The following is a 19,239-nucleotide window of genomic DNA, read 5'->3' on the forward strand; positions in this document are numbered from 1 at the left end:
GATTCAGTGACTGGGATAATGGGATGGGAGTGTCAGAGACAGTGCGATTGGCACAGGACAGAGCGGAGTTTAGGGCTGTTGTACATAGGGTCGCTATGAGCCGCAGGCGACTCGACGGCACATAACAACAACAACAACAACTATGATGCTGATAATCACTTGGTTCACTTTCAGTTCAATAGTTTGTATGATTAGAAGAAAAATTATTCCACAAAGAATACTGCATAAGACCACTGTTATAACAATAGGCTAGAAGAAGGGTATGAGAGGAGGACAAGAAGTGGTAGATAATGAACACTACTGTGCTGGAATAGGTGAGGAGAAGGACAAGCTGAAAGGAATGGATGAATAGACATTATCTGTGTGACAGTTAACAATCTGGAACAGGACCAGCATTGCAAAGTGAATTGGGTGAGGAAGAAGAAGGAAAATGTATGAGTCAATGAAAACTAGTCTCTCTGTAAACTTTTACTAAAATCAAAGTTAAAAAATAAACAGAAAAAAGAATATAAATTTTATGCAATAAAACATCCATACATTCAAACAAGATAGACAATTGCAAAATTAACTTCCTTTTTAAAATGTAATGAAACAAAAGAGACCCTCCTATTGAATACTCAAGGTCAGTGATTGTGAATTGTTGTTCTAGTACTTTTGTTGTGTACCATCAAGTTGAAACTGACTCATAGCTGACCCTCCAATAGATTTTCAGAGACAGTAAATTTCATGGGAGTTGATTTCTCATCTTTCTTTCATGAAGAAATTGGTAGATTTGAATCATGTACCTTTGAATTGATGTTGCAACAGCTTACTACTAAGCCACCAGAGTTCCTTCTAGTACCAGGTGGCAATTTCACATTCTGAAATAATGACATTTTTTTTCAATAGTTTCCCTTTTTATATCACACAGCTAAAACACTCCTGCCCTCCTCAGACTTCAGCCTAAGGCTACATTTGACTCTCTTCTCCTTTTAATGAAATTAATTGAATTCCTCTCTTTCTGAAATATCTTTTTTTTAAAAAAAGAAAAAGGAACTCTTCACAAGTTTGCATGTCATTGTACAGGAACCATGCTAATCTTCTCTGTATCATTCCAATTTTAATTTATGTGCTGTCAAAGCAACACTCTTTCTGAAATGTTTACCCTTATCTGCCCTCTTTGGGTGGTTTCTAAGCTGACTATCTAGTTCAACACCATGGCTGCAGAAAGGCTCAGGTGAAGTTGGCTCTATGAGATGGGATGGGGCCAGGGCTGGGCCTGAGTGAGGCAAAGAGGCCCTCAATACACAAAATTTAAGGAAAAAAATCGCTCTCAGGGGCAGACTCTGCACTTACATGAGCGAGAAGAAATGCCTCGTGTAATTGTGTGTCCTGGAAGCCAGCTTCACTCTACACCTGGCCCTGAGAGGCAGCTTGGGAAATTAGAAGGGAACAAAGTTTAGTGTCCAGATGTCAGGTTAGGAGGAGAGAGTCCAGGTACTGCTTATAGTCCCATAGGAGATGAGAAGATCAACCAAACAATAGACTTGTTGTTCACTATTAAGTGAACACACATACTGGAAGGGCAGCATTTGTCAAGAAACAAAGTTCACAATGTAAGAAGGGAAGGAAATGTGGGTGAAGGGAAATGGGAAACACAGGAAGGAAGTGGGAAGAGTTGTGTTACATTGAGGGTAGTGCATCTAATCTCACAAAATAAAATATGTGCGCAGCAAATAATTCGGGAAGCCAGACTCTATGAAGAAGTATGTGATGTGCTCGCTACACCAGCACATATACTAAAAAATTGAAACAAAAACAACTATGAAATATCATCTCACCCCAGTCAAAATACAAAATTTAACAGAACATCAAGCAACAAATGCTGGCGAGGTTGTGGAGAAACTGGAACCCTGAATCACTGTTGGTGGGAGTGTAAAATGGTACAACCCCTGTGGAAAGCAGTATGGTGCTTTCTCAAAAAGTTGCAAATAGAGATACCATTTGACCCAGCAATGCCACTACTGGGAATATACCCTGAAGAGACCATAGCTGACATCCAAGCAGATATATGCACACCCATGTTTATTGCAGCTTTGTTCACAATAGCAAGGAGTTGGAAACAACCTAAGTGCCCATCAACAAACGAATGGCTAGAGAAGCTGTGGTATATTCGCACAATGGAATACTATGCTGCATTAAAAAATAAGGAACTCATGCAATATTATTCAAAATGGTTGACTCTGGAGAACATTATGCTGAGTGAAATATCCCGGTCACAAAAGGACAAATATTACATGATGCCACTGTTGTAGAATGGGACTGTCCTTGGGGTTGGGGAGAGACTGAGTAAGATGTGTTCAGTAATGTATACTGCACTGAAACAGAGGAGGGAGAAAACTGTTTAAAAGAGATATATAACTAGGTATTTCTGTCATCACAGGAGTCTAGAGCGAGGGCTACATGGTGGAGGGGACCTGGGGGAGGGTTTGTAAAACAATGAAAGAATCCTTTCTTTTACTTTTCCATAATTTTTGACTCATGTACTTATAACTTGTTAGTCAAATTTGTGTCTTCTAGGTTGCAACACCCCCATGATACATCTTCAAGGATATGAACATGTACGGCCAAGCACAATCAATAAGAGTGCATCTAAATTCCAAAATCAATCTCCATAATAGTCTATGTGTTTCCTACAGCCAAAGGGGCCCTTTAGAGTAGTGAGAGAAGATCTTCACCCTGAAACCCACAGCGTCCCTTTTCAGCAGGAAGTAGCTAAGAGAATACGCCATCCCCTTTTCCTTATGAATCAGGGTGAAGTCTCTCTCAGGGAGGAGTGATAGGGAATGGCAAAGGACACACCGACAAAGGAGATTAATCAGAACTGACTTTGACAAGCACTGTGGCAATTGGACAATTAAAACAGACATTCGGATGGCGGGGAAGAAGAACAAACTGGGGAGGAGGGTGGAGAGAATGGTGCGGCAATGAAGGAGTGAAAGCCCAGAATCCCTGTGAATGTTCATTGAAACTAATAAAATTTAATAATAATAAAAAAAAATTGAAACAGTACTTGTGAAGCATCCCATATTTAAAAAAGGAAGTATGTGGCATCAGGATTAGAGGAAGACTCATTAACAGTCTGCTTTATGTGGATGACACAACCGTGCTTGCTGAAAGTGAGGAGGACCTGAAGCTGTTGTTGCAAAAGATCAAAGACTATAGCCTTCAATATGGATTACATCTCCACATCAAAACAAAGGTAAATACCACTGGGCCAATGGACAACATCATAATGGTTGGAGAAAGGACTGAAACTCTCAATGATTTTGTCTTACTTGACTCCACAATCAACATGCTTGATGCCGGTGATCAGGAGGGAAGGAGACATATTGCTTTGGGCAAGTCTGCTGTCAAGAGCCTCTCCAAAATACTGAAGAGCAATGATGTCAGTTTGAATACTAAAGTTGCACCTGATTAAGGCCTTGGTCTTTTTCATTACTTGCTATGCATCTGAGAGCTGGACAGTTAATAAGGATGACAGAGAAATTGATGTGTTTGGGTTGTGATGTTGGAGAATAGTACTGAGTAGCCCATGGATTGCCATAAGAACAAGTATGTATTGGAAAAGGTACAGCTGAAGTGTACCTTTCTCATACTTTGGACATGTTGCTAGGAGAGGCTGTCCTTGGAAAGGGATATTATTCTTGGAAAGGTGGAGTTTCAGTAAAAGAAGAAGACCCCTAATGAGAAGGATTGACACGGCTTCTGCAACATGTCATGTGTATCAGAGATGGTGAGGATGACACAAGATAGGACAGGATTCAGATCTGTTGTTCCTAGGGTTGCGATGATTCATATTCTACTTGATGGCACCTAACAACAACAATGATTGTTGAAACAGAAACTAATGTCCTTTTTAGGCTTTCACCCAAACTACAGTAAAATTGAAAAATAATTTAAGAAAAGGCCCCACGTAAAAAGAATCTTGTGTTCAACAGATGCTAGATTTGATGCTTTGAGTGATTTAATGCTTACACTGTTAAAGAAAAGTATTATTGAAATGCTTGTGGAAATAATATATATCTGAGAATTTAGAACTGCCAGTCCAGAAGCTGTCAACTCTAGCTTCAGGTACTTTAAAGATCACCTGGGTTCGTGAAAAAAAGCATGAATGCCTGGACCCTGTGAACTCTTAGTTAAATCTATGGGAGAAAAGCGAGACCATCAGTATTTTTAAAATGCTCCACAGAGAATTCTAATATAGCCAGCTGAGACTCACTCATGTACACCCCGACTATGAGTCTCTTTTCTCATTGCCTCTGTTATTCTTGCAATACAGTAATTATTAAATTAGGATTTCTTTGGACTAGATCCATTGCACTGAGTAGAATAGCTTGTTGAATGCATAAATAGCTGCAGTTTGAAGGCTGGTTTTACAAGCTTGATGAGGTTGTCCTTTAACAAGAGTCATCTGAAAGACAACTTTCCAAGGCTAAATTCTTCCTTACTTCAATTACCCATCCTGCCTAAATATTTTAAAATCTGAGACACCTTGATAAACCCAGGGCCTCAACTGTCCAGATTCACCCTTTCCTTAGGTATCCAAAGAAGAGAACTGTGTCCTCTCTCTGCCTCTGACTGCACAGAAATACCTTCCCACTTGATATTGCTGGGAACTTGGGGGTTTTTTCCATCTGCTCATGTTCCCAAGTCCTTCCAGATTGTCCTCACCCCCTGGGCATTCCATTTTCTCCTGCCTCACTGCTTCCATTCTCTGGAGGTGACTGTGGGACAAACATGAAGGAAGACCATATGATCCCTGGTCCCTAAGAGGGACACACACCCTAGGAAGTGACTCTGAGGCTTGAGTTAGTGGAGGGCTATTACAGCATAAGACAGAAAGCAGCTACACTTACACTGCTATTTCATTCTAGGTTCTCTCTTAGTGGTCACCTACCTCCAGGGTAGTTTGAGGAGACCAGGTTATGGGGTCGGCTTTCTCTCGTCCAAACCTCCTTTCTTATTCTTTCCTTAATTTGTCACTCTGCCTCCCAATACCTCTTAGCTCCCCATCCCAGACTTCATCTTTCATAACTAAGAGGCACATTGTGCCGTCCCCTAAGCTTGCACAGACCACTCTGAGAAGCAGCAGAGCTTTGACATTAGAGTTGCATTGAAAACATTCTCTGGTTGGTTCTTGAGCAAGCTCAAGTCCTAGATGGGCTTTCCTGCCCCTGTTGAGGAGCCCCTCTAGGAGAGAGGAGCCAGAGTTGGATAGACCAGCAGCCTCAATTGCTCCCCTCTCCACTGTTTTCCCAAAGTTCATAACTGTAAATTAGAATGTTCATTTATACTGAGCTGGTGTCATTGCCAAGATGACACAGGGCCCCTGGGAGAGGAGCCTGGCAATAGGGTGATGCTGTTGTGTTGGCTGAACCTGAGCTGATGCTGCCCTTGTGCTACCCTGTCATCCCGACAAAGAAGTCAGGCTCAGAGAGATCAGGTGATGTGTTCAGGATCACTCCCAAGGCGCTGGCCAGGATACTAGCTCCCATGACCACCACCTCTTCAAGGAGAGGGCACCCAACTGAGGGTGAACAAACCAGTGACTGCCAGGTTGGCCCCAGGAAGCCACAGAAGACAAGCTCCAGAGCTGGAATGAGAACAGGTGAGGGCTCAGACCTGGAACAAAACAAAGCCCTTTCTGCTGTCTAGTGGATCTGGACTCCTGGCAGCTCTGTAGGACTGAGTAGAGCTGCCTCACAGGGTTTTGAGACTATGAATGTGTATAGCCTCAGCAGGCTCCCTCAGCTTTCGCCCCAGAGGAGCTGGTGAGTTAGAACTACTGACCTTTCAGACAGACAACCAGCTGCACCGCCAGGACTCCTTTATCTAGAGTAAAGACAGTGTTTGACAGCAAAGAACTAGCTGGGTGTTTCAGTTCCACTAGAGGTGAGGGCCCAGGGGGCGGGAGTGGCTTCCCTGGGCTCCATCATTCCATCCTTGGCTCTTCTCCTCCAAAAAAAGCCGGGCTTCAGGGGCTGTGCCAGGGAGCAGGCAGAGCATGGAAGAGGGAGCCTGATTCCTATGAAGACAGTTTGGCAGCGGCCCCCTGGAGGCCCCTGGCTGCTGATGTGACACATCAAAGCCACCATCCAGACAGTGCAGTAGCGGGGAGCAGTGGGGAGCACTCAGGAGGGGCTGTGCTCAAAGTCACCAGCTTGTTCCCTGCCGAGTGAGGTGCGGGAGGGCGCTGCTGCTTGCTTGCCTCTGTCACCTTCTACCCCCCAGTGTTCAGTGACTGGCTTGCATCCTCCTTTGTTGTTGGTACCTGTTTGAATGCTGCCTCCTGATTGGCTATTGTCAAGGAAGGGAAATGAATGAATCTGAGAAAATGGCCTCAGGAGGAAACCAACCCTAGCTGGGGCTGACTGGAAGGGACAAAGGGAGAGAGGTTTTGGGAAGGAGCTGGGTTGCTTCCATATCCACCCATTTCCTTCATCGTCTAGGGGAAGTTTCCTGACAACTGGTGTTTGGGTTTACTTGTTAAAGTAGGTGTTCTACAAGTGTAGTCCCAAGATCAGCAGCATGACATCACCTAGGGACTTTCTAGAAATGCATATTAGTCCTACCCTAGATCTGAACTAGAAACTGAACTAGAAACCTTGGGGGTAGACCCAGTTCTCTGTGTTTTGACAGACCTGAAAGCCTTACACTCTTGAGAGTTTGAGAACCATTGAGATAAGCAAGAAGGGTGATACAGTAAGGGCACGAGTATTTCAGGAATTGTTGGAACCAGGGAATGGGCACCAGCTAGATTCCCTCCTGTCTGTCGGGTCTTCTGTTTTCTTTGCGTGTCTGCTCCATTAGTCCTTAATTCTCTGTTGCCCTCCTTGCTTTGGTCTTTTGCTGCCAGAAACCATGCAAACTCATGCCTTTTGAGTGGACACGTTATAAGTCCTGTTCACTTCCCTTTTGTGTGCTGTCACATTCCCTAATAAGAAGAGAAACGCAGGCTTAGTTGTTACCTTTTATTCTTTGGTGAGCAGTGTCAGATACGGCAAAACCTGTGAAAGCTTGTTCAGTATAGATTGAAACCCATGTAATATTTTCCCCTATAGATTAGTAAGTAAGCTGTGCTAACCTTGCATATTGGACAACACACCCTTGTTTGTCTCTCTCTTTACAATTCCACGTTTATAGAAAGGTAATTCTGGTGCTGAGAAACGTGGCTTCTCTCTCTCTCCTTTGGCCTGGTTTCCATGAACTGTACTCCTTCAGTGAGCAGGAAGGTGATTACTGCTGCTCCATCTCTTAGGTTCATCAGCATGAGATCTGAGTTCAGCCTACCAGCATGAGTTCATGGAAGGTGACACTGGGAAGACCTCCTCAAAATTGGCTCTCATGGGCCTGTGGGAACCTGCCACCCACACCACTGTCTGGGAGAACAGACATGAGTCCCTTTTCTAAAGGACCTTTTTACTGGGGAGATGGACAGGTCATTGTAATGCCATGTAGGTAGTACAGGAAGGGGATTTGGCGTGGTGGATTATGGGAGTAAAAGAAGCAGCATTCAGTCCATCCTAGAAGGACCAGCAAGGGTTCCTACAGGCAGAATGCGAGCAGTAAGGGGTGCTTGGGGCTGAGGCTCAGTGGGAAATTTGGAGCTTGCTGGAGAAGGTAGGGATATTTAATTCATATTTCTATTTCATTCTAGACAGAGTTCAGAAGATAATAAAGAACATGAAAAAGAAAAAAAGCTTTGAGGGTGTGAGCATGTGTGTTGAAGGCAGGCCATCAAAGGTGGCTGGTAAAGCTCAAAGCTCAAAGAAGTGGGTCTCGAGTCAGGATGGAGGTGGGCAGGTGGTAGTCCAGGACTTTCTAGAGACCACAGAGGTTTAATGGGCCTGGAGAACTTTCTATTAAGACAACAAAGTCCTCTATGGAGGACTGTGTCTCTGTTGAACTCACATGCAGGTCAATTTGGACGTAGCTCTGCATCCCAAGATGCAAGTTCCAATCCTCATTTTGTGTATGTTGTGCTTTTAGACAGTTCCCGACACGGTGCTGGTTAAACTGATTCAGGAGCGCCTGAATGATGAAGACTGCATCAAGCGGGTAAGAACCCCTGCATGGAAACAGCTCTGGGGATCCCAGAGAGATGAAGAGTCCCTTCACAGGACACGAGGTAGGGTGACAGTATGTGTGCTGTCTCCTAGAACAGAAATGAGGTATGCAAGCAAAGCTTTCTTATTAAAGAAGGGTAAAAACAGGCAGAAGGAAGTTGGTGAAGAGCAACCTGTGAACCCTAGATGTCACTGTTTATGGAAGAAAAATAGCCATGTGGACCTATCCTATATCTCTACATTCTGGCAGAAAGGATCTGGCCCACCACAGAGTCGTAGGAACGACTTTAAAGGATGGGCAATTACACTTGTGTGGGGAGAGGTAAGGTGCCCAGGGACTAGCAGCAGCAGGCTGCTGTCTCACTCCGGGTCCTGAGAAGGCAAGGGAGGCAGTGGACTAGAGCTGAAGAGACCCCAGGGACCAAGCTGCCCTAGGCAAGTGGACAGGCAAAGAAAGAATTAGGGGTATTGTAAACTTTCCATTCCCATACTTTGATCTCCTGTTAGTGCTCCCTTTGGCCAGATCCAATGAAGTAAAAAAGCTGAGTATCCAGCTGTCCATGGAGTACAGATTCTGAGGGGCTGGAGGGCAGTGGAAGGGGGTGATGCAGGACTCTGAAGGGGCAGATGGAAGATAGCAAGCACAGTCACTGTCCGCCGAGCACCCTAAGAGGCTTTTATGTGCACTGACTCGCTTGATCCTTGTGAGAACTGAATTCAGTTGGCACTACTTCCCCATTTTATTAATTAGGAAATCGAGGATCGGATATGTGATTTATAAGTATTTTCACCCAGTCTGTAGCTTTTTTCTTTGATTCTTAATAGTGTCTTTAACAGAGCAAAAGTTTTAATTTTAATGAAGTTCAAATTATCTTTTTTTCTCCTTTTAGTTCTTGCTTTTAGTATAAAGCCTAAGATTTTTTGTTGTTGCTTAATTACAGATCATGAAAGGGCGTGGTGGTTTTTTTTTTTTTTTGGTCTTATTCCAAAAGTTTTCTGTTTTACATTAAATCTGAGTTCATTTTCACATAATATGTCAGATTTAGGTTAAGATAAGGTGTTAGATTTAGGTTGAGGTATGTTGACTTGCATTTTCTCTATCAGTTGATGTGCTTGGTTTTTATTTTTCAGACTGTTTTGACTGTTAATAGAGCAGTAGTTGATTTTCAGATACTGTATCAGCCTTGAATTCCGAGGATAAATCCTGTTTGGCTGTAGTGTTACTCTTTTTGTATATTGATGGATTTTATTTGCTTAAATCCTCAAAATCCAGTCCTCTGACTTTGAGCACCTTTACATGTATGCTCATGAGGAACTTAAGTATTGAGTTTTCTTTTCTTGTACTTTCTCAATTTGATTTGGAGACAGAGTTAATACTGGCCCATAAAATGAGTTTGTAAGTGTTCCTCCTTTTTTTTTTATTTTCTAGAAAAGATCATGTAGAATTGGTAAACTTTATCAGTATTCTAGATGTCTTTCTTGAGAGTTTTAAAATGACAAATTCAAATTTTAAAATAATTCTAGGATTACTTAGATCATCAATTCCTTTTTGGATAAGATTGATGGCTTGTAACTGAGCTATTGTGTTGGTTATTCAGAGTGGTTTTTTTAGATTGTCTTTATCACATGACTGGGTAAGATTATCTAAATGGGAGCTGTTAGTGGTCCACCAGGGAACTGGGTAGCTTGCTAGTAATGCAAATAAGACAAATAGAAGTTTTGGGGTAAGAAAATGCAAACAAGGTGTGTAGACTGCTAATGAGGGAATTGGTCAGTTTTGCCTTCTTACCAGGCTTCAAATGAGCAAGCTCAGGGGAAAAAAATAGAAATCTTATTACCATCAAGAAAGAAAAAGCAAACAGGATATCTATCACTGATTGACTTAGGTGGGGGGGAGCTAAGGAAAGGTTTATACACAGAAACAATGTTGAGGAATGACAGGAGGGATGGGAGAAGAGGGAGGGAGGAGCAGAGAATAGCGAATAGATGGGTAGGATGAAGGGAAAGGCAAGATACAGTCAAGATTTCATGAGACATTATAATAAAAGGCATTGACTAATTATAATTAATGTTATTAAACAAGATGTACATGAATGGTTGAAGGAAAAGAAACTTTAAAAAAGAAAAGAAAATGATATCTATAACAGTTTAAAAGGGAAAGGGGAGAAGGGAATACAAGATGGAAGAGGAAATCAGTAGGGCAGCAGAGATTAGTGGGAGGATGGGGTGAAGAAATAGGTAAGGTGCAATGGGGACTTGAGACAGGGAAATAAACACAGATCAATGTTGTTAATTATACAAAACAGAATGTATATAAATGATTATCTAAAAATGTACGTGAATTAGACAATGTATAGGAATAATTGTATAAAAGTGAATGATGATATGTTGTTGTTATGTGCCATTGAGTCACTTGCGACTCATAGCGACCCTATGTACAACAGCCCTAAACCCTGCTCTGTCCTGTGCCAATCACACTGTCTCTGACACGCCCATCCCATTATCCCAGTCACTGAATCAATCCACCTCATAGAGGGCCTTCCTCTCCTGTCCCGTCCCTCCACCCTCCCAAGCATGATGTCCCTCTCCAAGGACTGGTCTCTCCTCACAACATGTCCAAAGTATGTTAGACGGAGCCTCAGAATCCTAGCCTCCAAGGAGCCACCCGGTTTAACCCTTTCCAGGACGAATCTGTTTGTTTTCCTAGCAGTCCATGGTATTCTCAATACTCTTCTCCAGCACCACAGCTCAATGGCATCAATTCTCCTTCTATCCTCCTTGGTCATTGTACAACTCTCTGATGCATAACAGGTGATTGTGAAGACCATGGCCTGTATCAGACGCACCTTAGTCTCCAGAGAGACACCATTGCTCTTCAGTACTTTGGAAAGGTCCCTAACAGCAGACTTTCCCATTGCAATGCGCCTTTTAATTTCCTGGCTACTGGTGCCAAGATTGTTGACTGTGGAGCCAAGCAAACTAAAGCTGTGTACAGTCTCAATCTCTTCACCATCTATCCTGATGCTGCCAATTGGTCCAGTGGTGAGAATCTTTGTCTTCTTGACATTATGCCTCAATCCAAATTGGAGGCTGCAGTCCTTGACCCTCTGTAGCAGGTGCTTCAGGTCCTCTTCAGTTTCAGCAAGCAGGGTTGTGTCATCTGCATAACGCAGATTGTTGATAAATAGTCCACCAATCTTGACCCCACATTTCTCCTCATAGAGCTCAGCCTCCCGGATAATCGAAAGGAATTGGCAGACACAGAAGAATTTCATGAAACAACATATGAGCAAGAGCCTATGGTGATGAAAGAAGAAGTTCAGGCTGCTTTGAAGGAAATGGCAAAAAATAAGGCTCTAGGAATAGATGGTATACCAATTGACATATTTCAGCTAACAGATGCTGCTCTGGATGTGCTCAGCAAGTTGTGCCAAGAAATCTGGAGAACAGCCACTTGGCCAACTGACTGAAAGAGATCTATATTTGTTCCTATCCCAAAGAAAGGTGACCCAAAAGAGTGTGGAAACTATAGAACAATCTCACTGATTTCACATGGAAGCAAGATTTTACTGAAGATTATCCAAAAACGACTGGAACAGCACATCAGCAGAGAACTGCCGTAAGTCCAGGCTGGGTTTGGAAGGGGTCGTGGTACTAGAGATATTGTAGCTGATGTTAGATGGATCTTAGCTGAAAGCAGGGAATACCAGAGGAATGTCTATCTGTGTTTCATTGACTATGCAAAGGCATTTGACTGTGTGGATCATAACAAACTGTGGCTGACTCTGAGAAGAATGGGAATCCCAGAACACTTGATCGTGCTGATGCGAAACCTATACTTGGACCAGGAGGCAGTCGTCAGAACAGAGCAAGGGCACACTGCATGGTTCAAAATTGGGAAGGGCGTACGGTAGGGATACATCCTATCTCCGTACCTTTTCAACCTATGTGCAGAATGATGATATAAACAAGCAAAAAGGAGAGAGGACAGTGTGTCTCTTGGGCTGGAGATACGTGTGCTAAATAGAGATCAATCTCGCCTACTAGTACTAGTCAGCAGCAGATGTGGTGGAGAACCAGAGAGTAATATGAGACAGAGCTGAGCTCAAACTCCCACTGTCCAGAGCCAGAGCCAAGGCTTTCACAGCAGCTTATTGGTGGAGTGGGAGCAACGAGTGTGCTGGGATTGGCCAAACTTAAAAAAAAAAAAAAAAGCAGCTTTGTAATTGACCCAGAACTGCAAGACAGGGCCCAGTGAGGCTGGGTCCTATTTTATTTTCTTTATAAATTTAAAGGGATGCCTGCATTCATATATGTCTGAGAATTGGTCCTAACTGCAGAATTGTATCCTGAGTGTTTCTGACCTAAATTGTAACTGATTACTTCCTTAACAAGCCCCGTAATTGTGAGTACTCTCTAAGGGTCCTCTGTGGCCCTTGTAGTGGATCACATAACGTTATTAGTAGAGCACTGAGGTCCATGCCAGAGATAGCTGGTGTTCAAATTAGATGCGGGCCATGGGAGGATTTCTGACCTTATGGAAATAGCTTTTGTGCTCTTGATGCTATGGATGGAGGCTCTTCTCCTTGTGGAATTAGTAGAGATTAGATACCACTACTCTCACACAGGTTTTTCTTTTGTTTGGGTTTATTAGGGAGGTTAACTGGCTATAATTTAGGTTGGCAGCAGGATAGACGTTCTCAGTCTAGACAGCTTCTCAAGCAAGGTAGCAGGCCTTTGACTTTACAGCTTGGGTCAGTGTCACAAAGTTCCCCTAGTCCTGTCAGTATATAGTGACCTCTCTCAGTCCTCCAACAAGCGTGTTGCGGACCTTACGCTCTTGGCTCAGCAGTCTCAAGTCAGTCAATTCTGTTTCCAGTTGGTCTGCTAAGGCTGCTGCTGCTCCTTTGTAGTTCCTGGTCTGGCTTGGGCAGGAATCTCTGGCCCCGAAGGATGTGTGCTGCTTCCTCTTCCTCGTTGGGGTTGAGATTCCCAGATTCTGCTGCTGAATCCCCTCCATTTAATGGTGAGACTAGCCAGTCCCCTTTCCCACCCATCCATGTCCCACACTGCTTTTATAGTAGTTTTTGAGGACTTGGTCCATTTCATCTAAGTTGTCAGATTTGCATAGACGGAGTTGTCTGTATGATTTCTTTTGTGCTTTATTGATGACTGCAGGTTCTGTAGTGATAACCTCCTTCAGATCCCTGATTATTGGTAATTTGTATCTTCACTCTCTTTCTTTACTGCAAGAAATTTATCAGTTTTATTGTTCTCTTCAAAGAATTGATTTTTTAAATTTAGGGTTTTTTAAAAAAAATTTAGAAAACTACATTGAAAAACAAGGAACTCATGAAATATTAGAAAAAGTGGGTGACCCTGGAGGACATTATGCTGAGTGAAATATCTCAGTGACAAAAGGACAAATACTGCATAGTGCCATTTTTGTAAAGCAGGTCTGACATCAGAATTGGAGGGAAACTAAGAGTGGATAAATAATGTATACTGCATTGAAACAGATGAGGGAGAGTACTGTTTACGAGGAATATAGGATTAGGTATTATTGTCATGACAAGAGTCCAGAATGAAAATCTGCACAGTAGAGTGGATTGGGGAGGGGGCGTTGTATAACAATGAAAACATTATTTTTTTAAAAAAGAAAATAAAACTGATTTTTAAAAATTTAGATTTTTTTTAATTTAAAAAATAATTGTTTTTAAAACTAATTTTTAAACATTAGAAATTTTTAAAAATTCCCCTTTATTTTCAATTACATCAATTTCTGCTCTCATCTGTGTATTTCTTTCTTTCTTCTTGCTTTGGGCTTGTTTTCCTCTTTCTCTTTTAGTCTCTTAAAGCTTAGATGATTGATTTGAGACCTTACCGTCTAATCTAAGCATTAAATGTGATAAATTTCCTTCTCATCACTGCTTTAGTGTCGTCCTATAAATTTTGATATATTGTATTTTCATTTAGTTTGAAATATTTTTAAATTACCCTTAAGAAGTCCTTTGTGATTTATGCATTACTTAGGAGTATGTTTTTTAATTTTCAAGTGTTTGGGAATTTTTCTGTTATTGATTCTAGTTTAAATCCATACCTTGTATGGATTTCATATTCCTTTAAATCTGTCAAGGTTTGTATTATGAACCACAATGTGATTTATTTTGATGATAACAATGTTTACTTGAAAAGAATGTGTACTCTGCTTTGTTGAACTCTGTTTTGTTGCATTTGAATTATGGTGTTGGTTAAAATATTGACTGTATCATGGATTTCCAGAAGGAGCAAATCTTTCTTGGAGGAAGTACCCAGAATGCTCTTTAGACGTGAGGATGGCATGATTTCATCACTTTGGTCATGTTATCAGGAAAGTCCAGTCCCTGAGAAAGAAGGTCATACTTGGTAAAGTGGAGAGTTAAAAAAAGAGAAGACCCTCAGTGAGGTGAATTGGTGTGGTGGCTGCAGCTGCACACCAGTGACTGTGGGGGTGGAGTGAGTGTGAGCATTATTTCACTTTGTTGTAGATAGAATTGCTCTGAGTTAGAACTGACTTGTCAGGCCACCATGGTATCTGGCACTTGACTTACTTGGGTTCAGGGCACAAGTTTCACCCATTGTGTTTTCAATGTCAGTATTTTTTTTAAAACCTCTGTAGACTTGCATGTGTGCCACTCAGATGAGGTATCTGGAGCCTAGGCAGTGGTCTCTGCAGGGTCAGTACACACATGGAGCTTGGAAGTGAGCCTGTGAGTTCAGAAGCAATGTGATTTGGTTGCTTTCTTGAATGATCCCATCTCCTTGGTAACTTGTGGGTCCTGGGGCTTCCTTTTTAAAATATTTTGGTTTTGTTGTTGAAAATATATGCAGCAGAACGTATGCCAATCCCACAATGTCTGCATACACAATTGACCTTGATTCTCTTCATTAATGTGTGCAACCATTCTCACCTTCCTTTTTGTAGGGGTTTCTCCTCCATTAATATAAATTCACTGCTTGGGGCTCTGTTTTTAGTCTTCTGACTGAAGCTGGCAGGAAACTGGGGCATTTCTCCTTGTTAGTCCTCTTCCAAGCCTGTGTGACTCTGTTCCACAAACTCCAGTGGCCACCCATTATAAGCACTGCATAGATATCCCTGCATATTAGACTCTCTGCCCTGCACTCATGCACCCGCCTCCCTACCATGAGCAAGATATTCCTAACTGTCTGGAGCTCATGATCTACAACTGAGGTCACATTCTTACAGGACTACAGCCTGGCCGCCTGAGAGAAAGGTTTTGTGAATTAAATGTACCGAAAAACCAAGGGCAGGAACATTGAGTTGTCAGGGCTGCTTTCTCCCTCAGAGATGTGAATGGTGAGGTGTTTTAATGACATTATCTTAGATGAGTCAAGTGGAAGCCAGAACCAAGGTCGGGCCCACAAAACTAGCCCCTTCACTTCATACCCTTCCTCACCAACCTCAGAGCAAACCCTTCTTCAAGTTGACTCATTGATTGGTACCTTTTTGAAGAATTTGTGCCTCCTATCTGGGAAGTTCCAAAACAGTCAATTATCAGGGAATAAAGAGAAGAGGAGAGCATCCTAAGTGATTAGAAATGGGCCGGCACTTTCTCATACAAAATGTTCTTTGCCTTAATCCATAATTTATTATGAGTTTGCCAAGTCAAATTAAACTCTTGCATTGCAAATCACCAGGCTGGAAGTATTCACATTTGCAACTCTCCTCTTGAGTTCTTTTAAAACCAAGCAGTTTTCTCCTTTCCCATGAGCCACAGCTACTTCATATCATTTGGCTAGATACTGAGGGTGTGCCACTTCCTTGGCATAGATATACCCGAACTGCCCAGGACTGAGGCCCTGTGGTGTGGATGCAGGCTAGATTTAAAAGCAAGGCCAGACACAGCTTTGCAAATTGTCTGGTATTGAGAACCCAGCGCTCCAGGAGCCCCTGGAAAAGGTGCTATCAGTGTGATGAGCTTTGGTTTTAAACACGGGTTGGGGGGTGGGGAGCAGGGGAGGGAGGAAACTCATTGCAGTTCCTATTCCTGGGAACAGCGCTTGCCCTAAAAATGTGGACTGCTCCTAAGCCCCAGTCACTGCCCTTGTCAGACGAAACCTCCAACTGAGATGACTCCACAGCCTTCCTCAGTCTTAGCAAAAGCAGCAGGACTTTTCCATGTCTAGTTCTTGCCTGCTTTCCCTTTCCACACTTACTTTCAAGATACTTAATGCCTCACATCAAACTGCGGTACAGGAATGGGAGCAAAAACCATGCTGTGTAAAGCAGTCCTCCTCCTGGGTACTCCTTTATGCTTAAGCATGATTGGCCTGACTAGATGCCTTGGTATGATGAAAGCCAGGAGCCTGGAGCCCAGATGTGTGTCCCTTCACTTAGAGAAATTCCTTTATTATTATTATTATTTTGATAATTATGGTCATTGTTATATAGCATTCCTAATTGGCATGTGAGGTCTGAAACTGTCCATATTGTAGGTTTACTGTGTGCTGTGCAGAGATAGGTATACTATGTAGTATACAAAGAGGCTGTAATACTATGTTTAAGATCAACGTTAATGAATTAATCAACAAAGTAGTATTCTAATAACAACATTAATATATTAACAAAATAACTCATTACTATTATAAACTGGCTTGGAAAAAAGGAGATTGCCTATGTACCTCACTCAGAGCTTTTGGTGGATTTGAACTGCCTGCCTTTGTCTTGACAACTCCACTCCTTTCCCACTAGACTACCAGAGCTCCCCTGTGTATTAATAGTAATACCTTTGGTTATAGTGTTGGTGGCTGCTGTGGACTGGAGGTTTGACATGTCCTGGACCTGGCTGACTGCTGACAGCCATTCCCTCATTTAATCCTTGCAGCTGCACTGTGGGGCTGATGCCTTCACCTCATTTTACAGATACAGCATCTAGGCTTATTAATAGGTGTTTCTTGCATAGGGTCCCACACAATAAGCCCCAGAATCAAGCTGGAAGCACAGGCATGCCTTGGTCACTCTTGCTTTTCAGAAGGCTTGTCCTGAGGTCACAACAATATTTCCCCCGCAACATTTACACTTCGTTAGGCCTCTGTTACCCCATCTGTAAAATGACTTGATTGGGCTTGAGCCTCAAAGTCCCTTTTGGCCTAAAAGTTTGCAATTCTGATCATGTCCACGCCATTGTTACCTGCAGAGGAGAGAAGACCGACTTTAATTTCTTTTAAAACTTCTTCTAAGCTTCAAGGGGCATCAGATATCTTTTTTATCTCTTCCCGATGGAGAAAGGATTTCAAGAGTAAGAGGTTATATTTCTAATTATGTGCTTTGGTTCTTCAAAAGCAAAACAAAATCCCATCCAAAAGAAACAGGCTTGCTTGCTTTTAGGGAGAAAAATGACACATATGCATATTCATTTCTATGGTAATTATTATTATTTAGCTACACAGGGACTAGAATTGGTAATTTAGAGCACAAGAGGAATGCAGGGAATAGTGTTCAGGGAAAAAGCATGTAATCATAACCCATCAGGATTCAGTACTTAGTGCTGACTTTTTCCCTTTCTTTTTTTGTCTAATGCAATCTCTTTGAAGAATTTCTTTGAAGTGACCATCAAATGTGTTCAAGAAAGAGAAATTAGCACTTTGCATTGGAACTATCAGAGGAGGTGGGCTCCACCTGCAGGAGGCCCATTAGCCATTCTTGAGAACCTGTCAGGTCCTTGAGGTCAGAGAGGGGCCAGCGCTTCAAGCCACGGAGAAGTAAGGCAGTAAGAAGTAAGCTTGGCAAATTTGGTGGAGGGGAAGCATCAATACCAAAGAGATTCTAGGTTTTCCTTTGACTATAGTCAATATTTGTGGTCCATTTTATTCGGATTCCTTAGGCTCTTCCTTTACCTGGTACCTCACCTGTCTCCCTCTAGCTACCCAGGTTCCTTCCCGATTTCTTTCTCTGCATTGCAGACAGAAGGATCACTTTTTAAAAAGCACACAGATTTAATCCTTAATTATACATGACTGTAACACATTCACATGATTCAAAATTCCAAAAGGTACCAAAGCCCCCTTCTTACACTTGTTCCCTAGCCACCCAGTTCCTTTCTCCAGAGGACAGTGATATGGACACTCTCTTGATTGCACATCCTTCTACAGGTTATTTAATGCAGAAAGAAGCAGCATTTGTGTTTCAAAACAAATATGTCTTTCACTGCCAATAACTTTCACTACATCTCCTTTTGCTTACTGTACATCCTTAAGGACCCACATGGCCAGGCACTGCTGAAGTCCATCTGCATGGCTCCTGTCCCTTCTCTTTGCCTCCTGTACCACTGCCTTCTGTCCTCTTGCAGTTCACACTGCTCCCACCCCATTCAGCACCTTGAACATCATGGCAGGCAGAGGTGCTATGAAGTGATTCCTGCCCTTGGTGTCCATGCCTCAAACCATCCCCTCCCCTTGAGCAATTTACTTTTTTCTAATTAATAGAATATGGCAAAGGTGATGAGGTGTCACTCCTGAAATCAGGTACATTTTATGAGACTTTGTATTCATTGGCCAGAGATGGATTCTCCTTGCTAGCTTGATGAAGTGATCTGCCATGTTGGAGAAGCTCACAGGGCAGGGAACCTCTAAGGTTTGCAGGCATCCTCTAGCCAGCAGCCAGCAAAAAGCCAGTACCTTCAGTCATAGAACCACAAGGAAGTGAACTCTATCTACAGCCACAAGGTGCTTGAAAGTTGCTTCTTTACAGACCTGTGAGACACTGAACAGAGAACCCTGCTAAGCTTCGTCCAGACTCCTGAGCTGTGGAAACTCTGGGATAATAACCACATTAGCTATCCAGTGCTGCTCTAATAGAGATGCCCCAGTGGATGGCTTTCACAAACAAATTTATCCTCTTACCGTTTAGGAGACAAGAAGTCCACTTTCAGGGCGCTAGCACTAGGGGTAATCTCTTCTCTTCTCTTCTCTTCTCTTCTCTTCTCTTCTCTTCTCTTCTCTTCTCTTCTCTTCTCTTCTCTTCTCTTCTCTTCTCTTCTCCTCTCTTCTCCTCTCTTCTCCTCTCTTCTCCTCTCTTCTCCTCTCTTCTCCTCTCTTCTCCTCTCTTCTCCTCTCTTCTCCTCTCTTCTCC

General features: G+C 42.6%; 1 protein-coding gene across 1 annotated transcript in view; it reads left to right on the forward strand.

Annotated features, from left to right (window-relative positions):
- The window catches only part of AK8 (adenylate kinase 8), a 254,354-nt gene that overhangs the window by 41,083 nt on the left and 194,032 nt on the right, over positions 1–19,239 (forward strand). The window contains exon 5 of the mRNA XM_006894435.1: positions 8,032–8,100. Coding sequence (XP_006894497.1) covers positions 8,032–8,100 — 69 coding nt within the window. The remainder of the gene's footprint in view (positions 1–8,031; positions 8,101–19,239) is intronic.

This window comes from Elephantulus edwardii, unplaced genomic scaffold, assembly GCF_000299155.1.
Source record: "Elephantulus edwardii isolate Elephantulus edwardi_28Jun2011 unplaced genomic scaffold, EleEdw1.0 scaffold00141, whole genome shotgun sequence".
In the NCBI taxonomy this organism is placed as follows: domain Eukaryota; kingdom Metazoa; phylum Chordata; class Mammalia; order Macroscelidea; family Macroscelididae; genus Elephantulus; species Elephantulus edwardii.